This window comes from Octodon degus, unplaced genomic scaffold (assembly GCF_000260255.1).
Source record: "Octodon degus isolate 3935 unplaced genomic scaffold, OctDeg1.0 scaffold00009, whole genome shotgun sequence".
NCBI classification, from domain to species: domain Eukaryota; kingdom Metazoa; phylum Chordata; class Mammalia; order Rodentia; family Octodontidae; genus Octodon; species Octodon degus.
Genome location: NW_004524585.1, coordinates 12679806 through 12696051, shown reverse-complemented (window position 1 = coordinate 12696051; position 16246 = coordinate 12679806). Strand labels below are relative to the sequence as shown.

Here is a 16246-nt window from a genome sequence, read left to right as displayed (position 1 = left end):
GAAGCAGGGCGCTACCTTGTGTGGGGTGTCACAGAAAGCCTGGGTGGGAAGGAGGAGGGCTCTGGGCAGAGGCCAACAGCACTGCAAAGGCCTTAGTACAAGAGCATACTCAGAATTTTCAAGAGGCAAAGGCAAGGAGTTGGTGTTTCATTCTGAGTTCGGTGGGAGCCATTCTGGGATGTGGGCAGGAAGCTATCAGGTCTGACTTACCTTCTCAGAGAGCACAGTGGCTGTGTGTGCAGCGCAGGCTGCAGGGGCAGGAGGGAGAGCAGGAGGGACGCTGTGGCCATGGGCAAGGCACGAGCTGACACTGGCGGTGGAGGAGATGAAACGGGAGGGTGGACATCTAGTCACAGCTGGCCACTGAGCACCAAGAAAAGAGAAAGGTGAGGGACCTTCCCTGTGTGACAGAGGAGCTGCGTGTCTGGCAGTGCCTTTTCCTGCTATGAGGAAGAACCAGGGGAGGAGCATCTTGGGATGGGAAGGGTCAGCAAAGGACATTGACTGAGGGCGCACCATATGTTCACACAGGGTTTCTGGGCATAAGCCTGGCTTTGCCTGGCTGTGGCCAGCCCAGCACTGGAGGTGCAATGACGCACACGAAGGCATGGTGACAGCCATCATGACTGCAATGTCAACAAGCCTTGGCTGTCACCTCATCACTTATGAAGCCCTCTCACACTTTGTGTGACATCACAATCACAGAAGTAGTGTCACCTCTATTTTACAGGGGAGGCAATTGAGGCCTAGAGTGGCTGTGATGAGCCCCAGCCCAGCCCACCAGAATGGATGTGAGCCAGCTGCGGCTCCAGAGCGATCACATTGGAGTCTGTCCTGTGGACGAGCCCCTCGAAGCTTTATTTTGTATGAAGCATGCTGGACTTACTTGGGTTGGTTTGGAAGGGTTGGCTGGGAAAGGAGTGAGAGATGCTGTTGGGGGTAAAAAGGGAGTAGAAAGCACCCCAGGGTAACTGGGACGAGTCCGGTGAGGTACTCAGGTCTGTCTGTTTCCAAGCTGTGCTTCTTTCTTTCCATATATATATATATTTAATTTATGTATTTGGTACAGGGTCTCACTACACAGCTCAGACTCCTAGTGGTCCTCCTGTTTTCAGCCTCCCCAGTTCTGAGATTATAGGCACACGCTACCTCACCTGGACTCTGTCACTAGCTCAGCAGGCCTGGGGCTGGGGCCAGTGCAGCCTGAGGTATGGGGGTCTTTCCTGATCTTGACAAACAAGGTTGCTTAGAGATGGCGGAAGTTTGTGGGCAGTAGATTGGAGAGGAGCAAGGCTGGATCCTAACGGAGATCTGTGAGATCTGAGGGCCAGGGAGTGGGCCGGGGGTGAAGACACAGCAGGCTGTGACTGCTAGCATGATGAGGGCATGAGGGGTCACTCAGTTCTATATACACATGACCAGGACTAGGGCTGAGACCCACTTTGTGGGTGGGAACTCTGTTTCCTGTCCAGTTTTATGGGACAGAGCCTATCTTCTGCTCCTAGCTCAGCCTTGGGCAGCAACTTCCTCCTCACAGTATCCAGTAATTCAGGCCTGGCCATCGGGTCGGTATAGAATGTGCCCTACCTAGCCTGAGACATGATTGGACTTCAGTCCACGCGGCCCTGCACTCACGTCCTCTCCAGCATGCCATGCCCAGTGCCTTCCCTTCAGAGCCCGCAGCAGAGACCACGCAGCCTGCTGATCTCACCAGTGGTTCTCAGCCAGCGGGACACGGGACTCTAGTGATCTGACTGTCCTCGCAGTTTCCTGCTGAGCTGTTGCTCCAGCGAACATCCAGGCACTGTCAAGGCCTCTCTGCCCTTGGCTCCCTGCCTGGCCAACTTCTGGTTCCCAAAGCTCCACATAAGCACCTCCTTCCCTCCCTGTCTCCTTCCTGCCTGCCTGCCTGCCTGCCTGCTTTCCTTCCTTCCTTCCTTCCTTCCTTCCTTCCTTCCTTCCTTCCTTCCTTCCTTCCTACCTTAGAAGAACTGCCATTATTTTTATCATATGTTCTCCAGGCATGAGCATGTTCAAGGCATCCTGCAGGCTTATGTTCAATGTAAGTTTCAGACTCTGCCATTAAACTTATCACTGTTACATTTTTCCTAAATATTCAATAGATTCTGACACTATAATCAGACACTTCGTTTCTACATGTAGTTGACTCCTACTAATATAGAGAAAAGCTTCCAATTTTGCTTGTTTACCTTACTTCCATCCATTTTAGCAAACACAGCTATTATTTCTGGTCTAGTTTTCTAGTTTAGGAAAACCTAAGGGTTTTCTAGATATCCAAACACATCTGCAACTATTGATAACCGTGTCATTCACACACACACACACACACACACACACACACACACACACACACACACTTTTTTTTTCCTTTGTGTGATACTCCAAAACTTCAAAATAATGCCCAGCAGTAAGAACAGTCCCTTTCATCTTTGTTCTATTTTATTTTTTATTTTTTGGTGGAACCGGGGATTGAACTCAGACCCTTGCGCTTGCCATGGAAGCGCTTATTCCATTGAGCCATCTCCCCGGCCCCTTGTTCTATTTTAAATGCAAATGTCTTCAATGTTTCAAAGTTCCTGAAGTTCACTGTGGGTTTTAGGGGAAAAAGACACATACATGCCTTTTCCGTATGTGGGTGGAGACCAACCATCAGGTGGGGTGCTCCGTGGGACCCCTTAGGAGCCTAGAGAAGGGGGTGTTCATCAAGGTGACACAGTTCAGAGCTCCCCAGCAGGTTCTGTACACTCCCACATTCTTACCAGAGCAACTCAGAGGACCTTGCTTGCAAATATTCGGTTTCTATACACCTTTTTGAAAAAAGAAATGGTATAGGACAAAAATTAAAAGCAAATAATAAAGCAGTAATAATAAGAAGAAACAGCTGCATTAACCGAGATAGCGATGCCAACAATGAGGCTGCCAGGCACACAGGCGCCCTGGGACTTTAGGGACCGCTCAGCGCCTGGCCCCACAGCGGCTTCTCCTGGAGACCAGAGCTGAAGCAGAAGCACACGGAGCTGGCAGGCTGCTGTATATGTGGAGGAGAGAGGCTCAGGGCCGCTGCATCCTTACTCCCGCCATCTACCTATCCCTGCCTGCCATGACCCTGGGACCTGAGGCACCACCAGATTGGAAGTGACTGATTACGCTTTAGGGCAGGGTCCCCTGTGAAGGGACAGCAACAGGGGAACAAAGACCATGACCAAGGAGGGACATAGCACCGGTCTGCCTGGGCATCACAGCCATTCCTCTTGGGGATATCAGGAAGGGTATCTGCCAGATGATGGGTCTTTGAGGCCCACAGAGACGTGGTAGAAATGAGAGGCTGGAATAACAGTCACTGTGCACCCCCAACACCCCTCTCAGGGACTTCCTTTAGGCATAAAGAAACTGAAATCCAGAGAAATTAGGGAGCTCACTCAAGGTTGCATAGACAGACAGTGGCAGAGCTGGCACTCAAGCCCAGGAGCCTGACTCTGGAGCCTGCCACCTCTGGATATGCCTACTTGACCACCAGACAATTCTTGGTAAAACCAAGGCCCAAACCTGGAACCTCTAGAAGTGGCAGGGTTTTTCTGGAGACTTGAATTAATCTGGGCATCAGATATTACAGACAGACTGAGTAACAAGTAAGCACGTAGATAGGGCTGGTGGTGAGTTCAAGGGTGACTGCCCAAAGGGTAGCTCCACCTGGAATCTCAGAACGTGGGCCTGTTTGGCATAGATGTTTTTGTAGAGGTAAAAAAGGATCTCAAGATGAGATCATCCAGGATCAGGGTGTCCTTGTGGGAGACAGAAAAAAAAAAAAAAGAAAAAGACAAACAAGAACCTAGGGATAGGCCATGAGGGTCAGAGGCAGGTGGAGTTGGAGTGATGCTGCCCTAGGTCATTGGACATCAGGAGGCACCAGACGCTGGAAGATGTAAGGTAGGAATCTCCTGGAGCCTCCAGAGGGATCGTAGCCCCACCACACCCTGATTCCAGAATTGCTAAAGTCATAGGTACAATTTATTATGTTTTTTTAATGAGTGAGTATAAAATATTGCTATCATATGGGTAATAAAAATAAAGCTATCAAGCCTGGAGTGGTAGAACACACTTCTAATGTCAACACTCTGGATGCTGAGGCAGGAAGATCACAAGTTTGAACCCAGCCTGGGAAACATAGCAACCTAGGGAGATTTTACCTCAAAATGAAAATTTGTAAGGGGCTGGGATGTAGCTCTGCGCAGTATTGCCCCTTCCAAATCACTACTGTGAAAAGTTTCCTTTGCAGTGCTGTTAGCATACAGAGGAGGATACCGAGTTCAAGAGAAAACTGGAGAAGCAGGAAATGGGACTGGCTGGCTCAGGAGTTATTTCTCTTCTCTAAAGGCCTCGTAGGTTTGGGCGTGTCTGTGGTCCTCTCTTGACACACAGGGAGGAGATCAGGGTCATACTCAGCCCAGCAGGAGGTTTACAAACACTTCTGGCCTTCCTCTTGCCTCCCAATTTGACAGTACTAAGTGGCCAATTTACACCTCAAGATCCAGAAAAAGCCAGAATTGCTAAAGACCATTGTGTCAGATTTACTCAATCCTCCCACCTCCACTGCTTGACATACTCCCTCCTTGTGCCACCCCCAGTTCGCTCCTTCCTCTGTCTCTGAATTTCGATACTCCTGGCTAGCATGGGATACAGCAGCCACCTAGAGCAGAGCAGCACTGGGAAAGTTGAGTTCTCCTGTTGCTGAGCTGGCATCATGGCGCAGTCTGTGGCCTGGGCAGGTATGTAGGCAAAGATGGGGGAGTGGGTTGGGCCTCAGCAGCCCCAGAGAAATGGAGGCCCGCTGGCCCGCAGCTCCCTGAAACTGTCTGTGAGGAAGAAGGAAGGCTTGGAGTTGGGGAGGGGCTGGCTTGCAAACCATTGGCCGTCTTTCCTGGGTCCCCCTCTTTCAGTCCCAGAGTCTCTGAGATGCAAGATAAGGTTCTCCTCAAAGAGTCCTTAGTGACTTTCCTCTTCCTGACCTGGAAACCCAGAATCAGTGAGTCCTTCAAGGAGCGTCTTCGTGTCTCCTGTGTGCTCAGGTGCCTACTTTTGGCCTTAACAAGAAGCCCCTGGATACCAAGAGCTTCCTTTAATCCCATGTTCCCGGTAGTCCTGGATGTCCTTGCAAATTTTCCTGCAGGCTTTATTAGGTTAACAGAAAACCTGAGGTTAAGTGGTCTCTTGTGTGCCAATTTGGTTTGAGTTATCAATACTGTCCTGTAGGCCCAGAGACATAGCTTGTGTAAGAATCGCTAAAGGTGAAGTTGAATTTGGCTGAGTGAAGGCCGTAGGTTGTCTGGCCATGGGGAAAGTGTATAGTCTGAGACTGCAGACAGGGGTCCCAAGGCCTGATCACATTAAAGCCCATGGAGGGCACTTTGCGCTACAGGTGACTAGACACTTCCAGAGCTGCCTTCTTTACGTTGCTGGTTTTGATAAGACAGATTTTTTTGTTTTTTTATTTTCCAACAACATATGCCTAATTCTGCAGGATCACAAGTAACTTTAAAAAGTCATTGTGGGGGTCAGCGAGATAGCTCAGCAGCCTAAAGCGCCTGCTGAGGCAAACTTAGGCAAGCATGCTGTGCCAGCCCCACCCCCAGGGTGGGCTGAGCCAATCACAATAAATAAATAAAAATAAAAATAAAAAGTCATTATGATTACTTGTAATGATAGGATTGATGGCAGTTTACTAGCTCACTGGTTATAGTTTGGATTGAAAACTGCTACATTGACCTTCCCCACTCCCAGGGTGTTCCAGGCTGGTGTGGTCAGAGGATCAGGAATGCCACTATCTCATTGTGAATCTCACCCATTCCCTCCCTTCATGAATGTGGAAATGGCCACCTGGGTTTTTCCACATCCAGAAGAGCCTTGGGCTGGACCTATGTTGGTTGATAATTGAGGATACGAACATTCCATTCATTAGTCTGATTAAGGTATTAATTAATTTTTAGACTGTAGAACAAAAATGTGAAACATTTTATGGTCAATGCATATTCGTCTCGCACATGCTAAATGCATTTTTATTTTTAGTGTATAGGGGCAGGGAGGGGGATTATAATGCCTCTGGAATAATTCATGAAAGCAGCTGGGACCTCCAGTCAGTTTACTTCATTTCATTTTTTTTTTTAATTTTTTTTTAATTTTATGTATGTGTGTGTGTGTGTGTGTGTGTGTGTGTGTGTGTGGCCAGCTCAGTCCACCAGGGGGCGGGCTGGCTGGCATGTGGTGCTGGGGGATTGAACCGTGGTCCCTGGGCTTTGCTAAGCTTGTTCTAAGTAGGTGCTTTAGACCACTGAGCCATCTCACCAGCCCCAGTTTACTTCATTTCAAAACTGCTTCTAATCACAAGGAAAGATTGCTGTAAAATAGGCTTGTACATTTCACCTATGGCTGTCTATAACGTAGTCCTCAGAATGTTCCCAAATCTGTGCTGGCACTGAAAGGATGAAGCACTAGACTGGTGGGGCTTTCTATAATTATGTTTTGCAGCATTATTTTCCCAACATACAAGAGTTTTTATCTTAGTATAGTGAAAATTGAAATCCTATATGTATTCAATAGTGAATGGACAACTTTTAATTTTTATTTCCATTTCAAGAGTTGCATTTCATCCCTGGCAAGTGCAAGGGTCTGAGTTCAATCCCCGGTTCTGCAAAAAAAAAAAAAAAAAAAAAGAGTCGCATTTCAAATTAAAGTTTACAAATAATGGTTTTCACTTGCATTTTTTTCAGTATAAAAATTGCCTTGGTGGCATACTATGGTATAATGCTAATTTCTTGTGGGATAGTTAAATGTCAGTGTTGAAACCTAATCTTTATCAGCTGTCTTGTAGATATGAACCCATACTTTTTTTTTGCCGTACCAGGGATTGAACTCAGGGCCCTGTGCTTGCGAGGCAAGCACTTGTTCTACTGAGCTATCTCCCTGGCCCAAAAAAAAAAAATTTTTTTTTTCAGAGCCAAGGATTGAACCCAGGCCCTTGCGCTTGCCAGGCAAGCACTTATTCCACTGAGCTATCTCGCCAACCCCTTGTAGATATGAATGAATGTTCCCCAAGCATGTACTGTGTATTTTGTTACATTGTACACTGCAACTAATAAACTAAGGAATTGACATATATCAGTTGTGTATGCTGTTTCTAAGAACCACAAACTAAAAATGATGAATTATTACTGTAGTTTAGCGTTTGCTAATTTACTACACCCTTTTGTTACGTATACGTAAGGAAGTCATAGGGATTATAAGTTCAATTTAAGTAAAGTTTAAACCAATGTATTTTATGATAAAGGACCTTTAACTTAAGATGGCCAAAATACTGATATTATATATTTGCTGTACAGAGAATTATAAGAGTTTTATTTTTCTGATATTAAAAGTTAGTAAACATTTGTGTCCATTAGTTAGAAAAAACAAAAAAAAGAAAAGCTGAGGTCACCAGGAAGGTGGAAGAAACCTCTGGAGGAGCCTGCCACTGCTAGATCTCCCAAAATGTCACTAATGCCACCAGCTTCTCTGGGCGGGTGGTGGGAAAGCCACAGGAAGTCACACATCATGGCAGAGGCTCCATAGCTGCTGGAGACAGGGTCTCCCTGCCTAGCCCCTCTACGTGGGCCGCAGCCCGAGGATAGGTGTTGTTCTTGCTCCCCAGAGAAAATGTCTCTCTGAATTCCTCGCAGGTCACTGATTTCCCACTGTTCTAAATCGACACTGCCTTCAGCCGATCATCGGCTTCTAGAACCAGCTTAGACCAAATAGCTCCCCTTTGCTATTTGGCACCAGTGATAGAGAAGGAGGCGGGCAGTTAAACTGGCCCCGTGGGCAGGCAGAAGGCCAGCACACAGAGGCAGGATCTTCCTTGGAGAAGGAACTGCAGGGCCCATAGAGGGGCGGAGTTTTGGAGGAAGGCCCTGCGATCTGGCCAGCTCCCCCCCACCCGGTCCCTCTCCACACACCCCATCCGCCCAGGCCCCCAGTCCTTCCTAGGAGAAAATTTACTTCTTGAAAAACTAGCCTTCCCTGACTTTCGCTAGCTCTGTGTGAAGTCAGCAAGGGGGGTCTGGGACCTCGAGAATGATCACATGACCTCTACCTTGTTTCTTGTGTCACTTCAGGTATGATGTTCCTGTTGATGGCCCAGTGGGGTAAGTGACATCTCCCCTAGTCCAGCCCCCTGAGTCGTCTCAACCCCTGCCTAGGCTCAGCCACACTCCCCACCTGGCCCCTCCGCACGCACTACAAGAGCACTGGCCAGATTACAGGGACTTCTTCTGAAGCCCCGCCCCTCTAGGAGCCCTGCAGTTCCTTCTCCAGGGAGGGTCCTGCTTCTGCCAGGCGTGCTGACCTCCTGCCTGCCCTGGGGCCAGCTTAACCACTTGCCTCCCTCGAACCTTGTCTGAGCCTCTGTTGCCTGTCTCGCTCACAGCACACACAAACCCATTTTCCAGCTCACACCAAGGAACCCAGGTCTTCTGCCGCTGTACATCTCCAGCCCCAGCGGATTTTCAGGAAGCTGGCTTCAGGGTCTCCTTGCCATCCCACCTGCTCCTTGGGCATCCATGGTCTGGGAATTCACATCCCGTGGTGTCCTTCCCGCTGGTCTGTGGCACTGGACGTACATTTGCCTCCTTGGTTACACAGGAGGGCAGAGGCATCGAACTCCACAGTTCCTGCTCTTACTAGTCACATTTACCTTTTTATAGTTTTGGGGGTATTGGGGATTGAACCCAGGGCCTTCACACTGAGCTACATAGCCAGACTATATGGGGTATTTTTACTTGGAATCAGTCTCCCTAATTGCCTAGCTGCCCGGGTGGGCCCAAACTTCCCCTCTTCCTGTCTCAGCCTCCACAGTTACTGGGATGACAAGCATGCACCATCACACCCTGCTACCCACCACTCTTTCTTGCTGCCACCACACTAAATCTGTAGATGGCATTTGATAGGCTGTGTGCTGATGTGACAAGCAAGTGCTTCTGGCTCCTTCCTGGGTGCCCAGCTCTGGCTGACCGCTCCTTCCCTCTCTGGTCACCCGTCTTCCATCCAGATTGCTGAGGGCTGTTTCCTGGCCCTGCCTACATGCTCTACTCCAGGTGACCTCTGTCAGGATCACCCTTTGGGCTTTCTCTCCTAGCTGCTGGGCACCCTGCCCATCCTCCATCCTCCCGCCAGCCCGAGGATTGGGTGGGTCTCAAGGCCAGGCCCAGGCACACTGCAGTGCAAATCGCCATTCTACCAAGCCTTTGGCATAAATGCTGGCTCATAAAAACCTCCTGTCAGAGTTTAGGATGGGAAGAGACCTCAGAGATCTCACAGCCATTTCAAGTGGGGCCAGCACCCCAGGAGACCCGGACAGATGGTCCATATCCATCCTGCTTTCCTAAATGCTCTGCCACCCAGCACAGGGCTGACTTCTTTGGGTACCATCACCCTTAAATCCCACTAGAAGGAGAGTCGAGTCTTTCCATGTATTATAGAAGGTGCCAGAGATGAGCAGCCTTTTTTGAGATAAAATAAGCTCTTTATTAGTGCCTGGGTACTGATATCGATAAACATAGCTCTTCCACAAGGGCTAAGAAGTTAATGCAAACCACTTTGATGCACGATTAAAGAAACATAAACTTATTGGACCCAGTAACCAGGGTCTCCTCTCTGCTGCTGCATTTATTTGCATTTTAATTAACATACTGAAGTATCCCCAGCAGGATTTCAAAGTTTTGCTTCCCTTCCTCTGGCAGAGGAAGAGTTTGATTAATGTCCTTTGCTTCTGTGTTGGGGCTGCCCAGCTGCCTGCTGGGATATTTCGGGTCCTGGAGGGGTGAGACTAGCTGGGAACAGGGAGGCTGCCTGGGGGCTTGGGCTCCTTCAAGAATGTGTGGGGTCAGGAGATTTGAGTTCTGGCCCCACCCCACACCCCCAGCCATCTCTTAGCAGCTTAATGCCTGAGTCAGGAACCTCAGCTTGCACATGGTGAAAAGACCGTGGCAACAGTGGTGTTGGCCTCTTAGTGTCCTGAGGGCCCCACAACTGGCTTCTGAATACATTTTCCTGAGAGATGCTGCCTGCACTAAAGAAGATGCCATCTCTGACTGTCAGGGCCACCAGTATCAGACAAATGCCCAGGGCACCACCAGTCCAAGTAACCCCTTTGACAGCCACATCTTTCTTTGCCCCCAACTGGTCAGGCTGTGCTACAAAACTGGTCTGCTACTTCACCAACTGGGCCCAGTATCGAGAAGGGGTGGCTCGCTTCTTCCCTGGAGCTGTGGACCCCAACCTGTGCACACACCTCATCTACGCCTTTGCGGGCATGAGCAGCCACCAGCTCAGCTCGGTGGAGTGGAACGACAAGCAACTTTACCAGGAGTTCAACGGCCTGAAGAAGATGTGAGCAGCAGCAGAAGAGGGAGTCCCCAGGGTGGGGCAGGGGGCTCTTCTTAGAGCCAGAAACAACCCACATCCATGCCCCAGAACTGCTGTGTGGCCTCCAGCAAGTCCCATGACCCCTCTGGGCTTCCCTATGCCTCTGTGGAAGAGGTGAAATAGACTAGGGAACTGTTAAGGGCCCTTCCAGTCTAGGTCCAAGTGAGATCAGGAGTGTGGAGCTCATTCCCTCTTCTGGGATGGTCTTTCCTTCCAGGAATGCTATAAAATCTATCCATTAGCTCAAGTGCTAAGGCCATCTTTATAAAGTGTCTCTGAGGACCTCTGATTACTTGCTTCTGTGGTATCTTCCCAGGAAGACAGCAAGCCCTACAAACCACAAACACACCTTCTCCTTCCCCAGAGAGTTCTGCACAGGTCCTGCCCTCTCCCAACCCCATAATTTCTACCCAGAATCCCTGGGAGCTGGTGGGTTAAGTCTTCAACATCTTTTGTATTCACAGGAATCCCAAGCTCAGGACTCTGCTAGCCATCGGGGGCTGGAACTTTGGCACACAGAAGTGAGTGGACTGGGCCCTGAGAGGCAGGAGCCCTGATGGGGACCAGGACAGCCACCAGCATGGAATCTGGCCCAGGCAGAGGGAGGGCTGCACTCTGGGGCTGACTCATCCTCTGAGTCCTTGATGGCGCTGTAGAAAGACAGCAAAGTGTGGGTGGCCCGGGATTGTTAAAGGTCCAGTCTTATCAGAAGCAAAACTTACAGTGGCCCAGAGTACTCTGACTTCCCAGGCAGTCAGGATCACCCTTTGGGCTTCCTCTCCTATCTTCTGGGCACCCTGCCCATCCTCTATCCTCCTGCCAGCCCTAGGGTCGGGTGGGTCTCAAGGCCGCTTGAGACCCAGGGTTGGGTGGGTCTCACTCTTCCTCTGTGAAATGGGTGGAGAGAATCCCTGTTGATTCTACATAATGCACACACACAGGGCTTCTTCTGAGCCCTTCAACAACCCATCTTGTCCAAAGAAGAGTTTTGTTCCATTTCTAGGTAGTCAGTAAGGCAGAGCTTGGACGCTGTTATGGTTTGTACCTAGTTGTCCCCCCAAAGCCTCATGTAAATTCATGGGGCTGTTGCCACTTGAGGAGCAGTGTATGACTTGAGGGGTGGGGCCAGAGAGGCACAAACCATTAAACTGCACCACCCCTTTCCCCCTAGGGGGTCCCTTCCTGGTTTTCGTCTCAGTCCAAGAAGTTAATATTTGTAATCCCAAAGATATGTTATTGGAATCCCACCAAGTTAATTCTAATCTACCACTCTCAGTGCAAACCCTGGCAAAAGTAAAGACACGAAAACATAGTTATAATTATTGGGGAGCCAAAGGGCCCTAAGTCCAGCCACGAAGATGGCTTTCCAGAACAAAGAAGCTGACCCAGGGCCTCACCCAGTTTTATTCAGTGGAGGAGTGGCTTGAGGAGGAATGACCTGAGAACTGCGGGGAGTAAGTGAGTACCGTGAGCTGAGCTAGGTGGGTGGCCTACATTTACCTCTGCCATATGCAGAGAGGATATGCAGAGACAGTAATCTGCTTTATGCTATTGAGATAGTATCTGATGTTTGGGGGGGTCTGGTGCTTCAGCTTTGATGTAGTCTTTCAAGCCCCAGGAATTCATAGCCTCTGTCTTGATCCCAGCTGGTGGCGCAGAGCATTGGCTCTTCGTTCTGTTTCTACCCGGCTCACATGAAAGAGCACTAAGTGTAGGTTACTAGGGAAACATGCACACCACCTTCAAAGACTATCACCAGCACCTCAGCTAGACCAATACACATTGCTTAAGGCCAATTGAAGGATAGACAGAAGTCCTAGCCAGCTCTGTACATATCAATACGAAGAAATAGGATCAGGTTTAGTCAAAATGGAGACAGTCGCTGCTCTTTCAAGGAGAGCTGCTCAGGTGGTCCTCCACACCCCCCCAGGCCTGGTGGCTCTTTTGGAGGTATAGACTGGGTCATCCTAGACACGGCAGTGCCTCAGCCTGTCCTCTAGGTCTTGCTTCATAATCCAGGCTGGTTTAAACTGTGCAACCTCCAGTAACTGTAAGCTAAATAAACTTTTCCTTCCCTCATTTTGAGTGTTGGGTATTTGTCTCAGCAATGAGAGAAGAGTAACTAACATAGATGCCAAACTATTGACATCTCTGGAATAGTATTTTTAATCTATAGAGATAATGGAATAGAATATTTGAAATTAGATTTTTTTCTACAAAATCCAGAGTATAGGTTCCCAAGGTTCTAACTAAATGGTGTTTCTAAAACTTTTCTTTTCTTAGATCATGAACACTTTTGCAAATCTAATAAATATTCTGGTTCATCTTCCCCAAATATTCTTTATCACCCAATTTTTCCTTGACATGCAGGTGTTTTTAGCCTGCTGTCTGTCCCCAGGCACATGGACCTCACCTAACAATGACCATTATTAATTGTATTAGAAATTATTAAGAGTAAATTAAAATAGGATCAGTCTGTAAAGAACTTAAGACCCCAAGAAATGCAGGGATTGCTTATGGAGCAGCCTAGGAAGGAAGAGGTGAGGAGGGGCTTCTTGGGCAGTGTGGGATTTCAGAGAGCTCTGGCCTGTGTTGACCATAGAAGGGAACACTCTACTAAGGCAGGTTGGGAGGAGGTATCAATGCTGTCGAGGGACTGAACCAGCAGACTCACTTTACCTGGATCCTTACCACCATGGTCACACCTCCCTTCTCACCCACATCTTAGCAATCCATTTTCTTCTCTAGAAGTACTGTGGACTGATCCCGGGGCCTTTGCACCAGGCTACGTCCCCAGCCCTTTTTTATGTTGTGGTAGAGTCTTACTAAGTTTCTAAATGCCTAAGTTTCTACTTGACCCCCCTGCTTCAACCACTCAGAGTTCTGAGGTCATAGGTGTGTGCCACCACACCCACCTTTGTCTTCTTCTGCAGTGTCCATGTGGTATGACAGTGGGGTGGTAACAGCATGCTTTGATTCTGGTGGGACAGTCCAGGGACATATGAACAGCTGGTACCTAGTAAGTCATTGTGCCTGGTATGCTAACCTTTAGGGGCAAGAAGCACTTCTGCTGTCCTTTTTCTTAGCCTGCTGACAGATGTCCCACCAGCCCTGAAGCAGCCCTCCCAGAGTTCTTCCTGGCTTAGACCCGTGAACACCAGTGTCCCAAGTGATTTCAGGTCACCCTGGAGGGGGACAGTGATCTTCTATCTGGCCCAGGGCAGGCCCTCACCCTCTGCCACCACCTCACAGGTTCACAGATATGGTGGCCTCAGCTAGCAGCCAGCAGATCTTTGTAGACTCAGCCATCAAGTTTCTGCGGAAATATGGCTTTGATGGCCTCGACCTTGACTGGGAATACCCAGGAAGCCGGGGCAGCCCAGCCACAGACAAGCAGCGCTTCACAGCACTAGTGCAGGTATAGCCAGTGGGACAAGGGTCACCCGGTGATGGCAGGTGGGTGCTGTTTTGACCCCACACATTTACACAGCTCAGACTGGCCCTGTGGTCAGTTTTCAAACCCCTGGGCGAGGAGTTCACAGGGCCCTGCACCTATAGGTGCCTTCAGTGTTGACCTGACCTGTCCCCACAGGGCCTGGCCAAGGCCTTCCAGCAGGAAGCCGGGACCTCAGGAAAGGAACGGCTCCTTCTGAGTGCAGCTGTCCCTGCTGAGCGACAATATGTGGATGCTGGCTATGAGGTGGACAAACTTGCCCGGTGAGTTCTATGTCTACCACACTCAGATACTATGACTTGGACCACGTCCCCTGAGGCAGGCCAGGCACAGGATGGACTGAGCTTCCCAAGGTAGAGCCTGTCTTCACCCCGTAAGTGTTGCTCTGAGACACAAAAGGCAACCAGAAAGCTCTGCTGTCTGTGTCTCCTCCACTATTCCAGATCCTGCATCTTTTTCCTCAGAGAACACAAGGGGAGGGGAGCCAGGAGGCAGCCCCTAAGCATCTCCAAGTGAATGGGTCTGGCTCCTCACCGTGGTGCCCCTGGGAGCATGGCAGATGTGGATTCTTAGGTCCTCACCAGGTCTGCCAGGAAGAACCTACATTTTAGCGAGATTCCCAGGGGGGTTACACATTGAAGTTTAAGAACTGCACTTAGAGTTTCCCCAAAATGACAAACTAGTCCCAGGTGTACTTCTTCGGAGGGGGGACTGGCTGAGAGGGAGAAGGGGGGGACACAATCTGAGCTGTCCACCTCACAGTAGGAATGGGCATGGCTGGAGTGCTAGCCACAGAGCCAGGGGAAAGCCCAACACCCCCTCTGACTCCAAGCCCAACAGCCCCACCCAGTCACCAGCCCTCACTGCTTCTTTATCTGTCTCCTGCAGAGACTTGGACTTCATCAACCTAATGGCCTATGACCTCCATGGCTCCTGGGAGAAGGTCACGGGACATAACAGTCCCCTCTACAAGAGACAGGGAGAGAGTGGCGCAGTAGCTGAATACAACGTGGTAAGTGGCCCAAGGGAAAAGGCAGGACTCCCCTGTCCAGCAGGCCCTGCCCAGGGACCCCCTGTGAACCTCAAAGGCCCTAATGGAGGAAAGAACAAGAAAACCAAGCAGGGAGCCAAGAAAACTAGGAATCTTTGTGATCAGTGGTGGGGGATGGGGGAGTCCCTCCTAGAGCTTAAGCCCCCAGCCAACGTGCCTCCTGCTCCCTTCAGGCCTTCAACTCACTGCCTTCAAGGCAATGAGTCACCGACTGACCTTCCAGAAGATGTTTCCAGGGGTGGGCATTTCCCAAATTGCTCCAGCCCTTGGGAAGAGCAGGCTTGGTTTTAGACTGCAATGTGTTGGCTTCCTTGAGCAATGCTTCCTTCTTTAGCAATCTAGATAAATTTTACAAGCCCGCTGTAGAGTTCAAAAGTCAAGGATAGACGCATTTCTCTTAAAACCACAATTTCAAAAGCCCAAAGTTAAATGTTTTTCAGGAAGTTTTTTTTTTTTTCCTCCATAATTTTATTGAAAAACAAATAGCAATGAGAGAGTTTCAAACCAAATCGGTATTTCAGCAAGTTTCGAGGCTCCCACCTGTGCGTGTCCACTGGAGTGGGGCATTGTAGACATCTGTAGCTCTCTCATGAGCCTGACCCCCTGACCCTGCTGGAAAACTGAGTAGGCTTTGGAGGGTGCTGTATCTTTAAGGAGCCCTAGCCCAGTGAGGGGGCGCACAGGGACAGTCCCAGCTGATGGGAGAGTAGGGTGCTGTCCCACCTCACAGGCTGTCTATGCTGTGTGCCTGGGTCCTTTTTCCTCTGTCACAGAGGATGTCTGCTTGCCACACCAGGTCTGCAGATTGCTTCTGGCCAGAGGGGTGAGGTCCCTCTGCCTAGAGGGAAGAAAGTGCCATATAGGTTAGCAGAACACTAACCAAAAGCTCTAGTCTGATCAAGGATAAATGACTTGGACTGACAAAAAGAAATTAATGACCTCCCCCACCCTGCCCGCTGAGTAGGAATTTCTGCACGTTCCAGGAACCCCCCAGACCCAGTCATAGCCCAGGTCTGGTGAGTGTGTGGGAGAGCTTCCTGCTACCCTGTGCCAGCGGGACTAGTCCCAGCCCAGGCGCAGCCTGGGTCGGACCCTCTCCCACCCCCTTGGGACGCCCCCACCACTCCGCAGCACCTCCCCCATTCCACCTGCCAGGTAGGAATTTCTGCCGAGTTCCGGGACCCAGTCCTAGCCCAGACCCAGTGAGTGTGAGGGAGAGCTTCCTCTCCCCACTACTCCACCTTGCCCCCTCCAGGCACTGCTCAGGC

The 16246-nt window shown here is 49.8% G+C and overlaps 1 protein-coding gene across 3 annotated transcripts in view; it reads left to right on the top strand.

The window, feature by feature from the left end:
* Positions 1–4714: 4714 nt before the first annotated feature.
* Positions 4715–16246, top strand: part of Chit1 (chitinase 1) — a 31311-nt gene continuing 19779 nt past the window's right edge. For all 3 annotated transcript variants that reach the window (XM_023708677.1, XM_023708678.1, XM_004625459.2), the window contains exons 1-7: positions 4715–4787; positions 8166–8195; positions 10236–10437; positions 10938–10994; positions 13726–13891; positions 14066–14190; positions 14816–14939. In XM_023708677.1, coding sequence (XP_023564445.1) covers positions 4763–4787; positions 8166–8195; positions 10236–10437; positions 10938–10994; positions 13726–13891; positions 14066–14190; positions 14816–14939 — 729 coding nt within the window. In that variant the 5' untranslated portion in view covers positions 4715–4762. The remainder of the gene's footprint in view (positions 4788–8165; positions 8196–10235; positions 10438–10937; positions 10995–13725; positions 13892–14065; positions 14191–14815; positions 14940–16246) is intronic.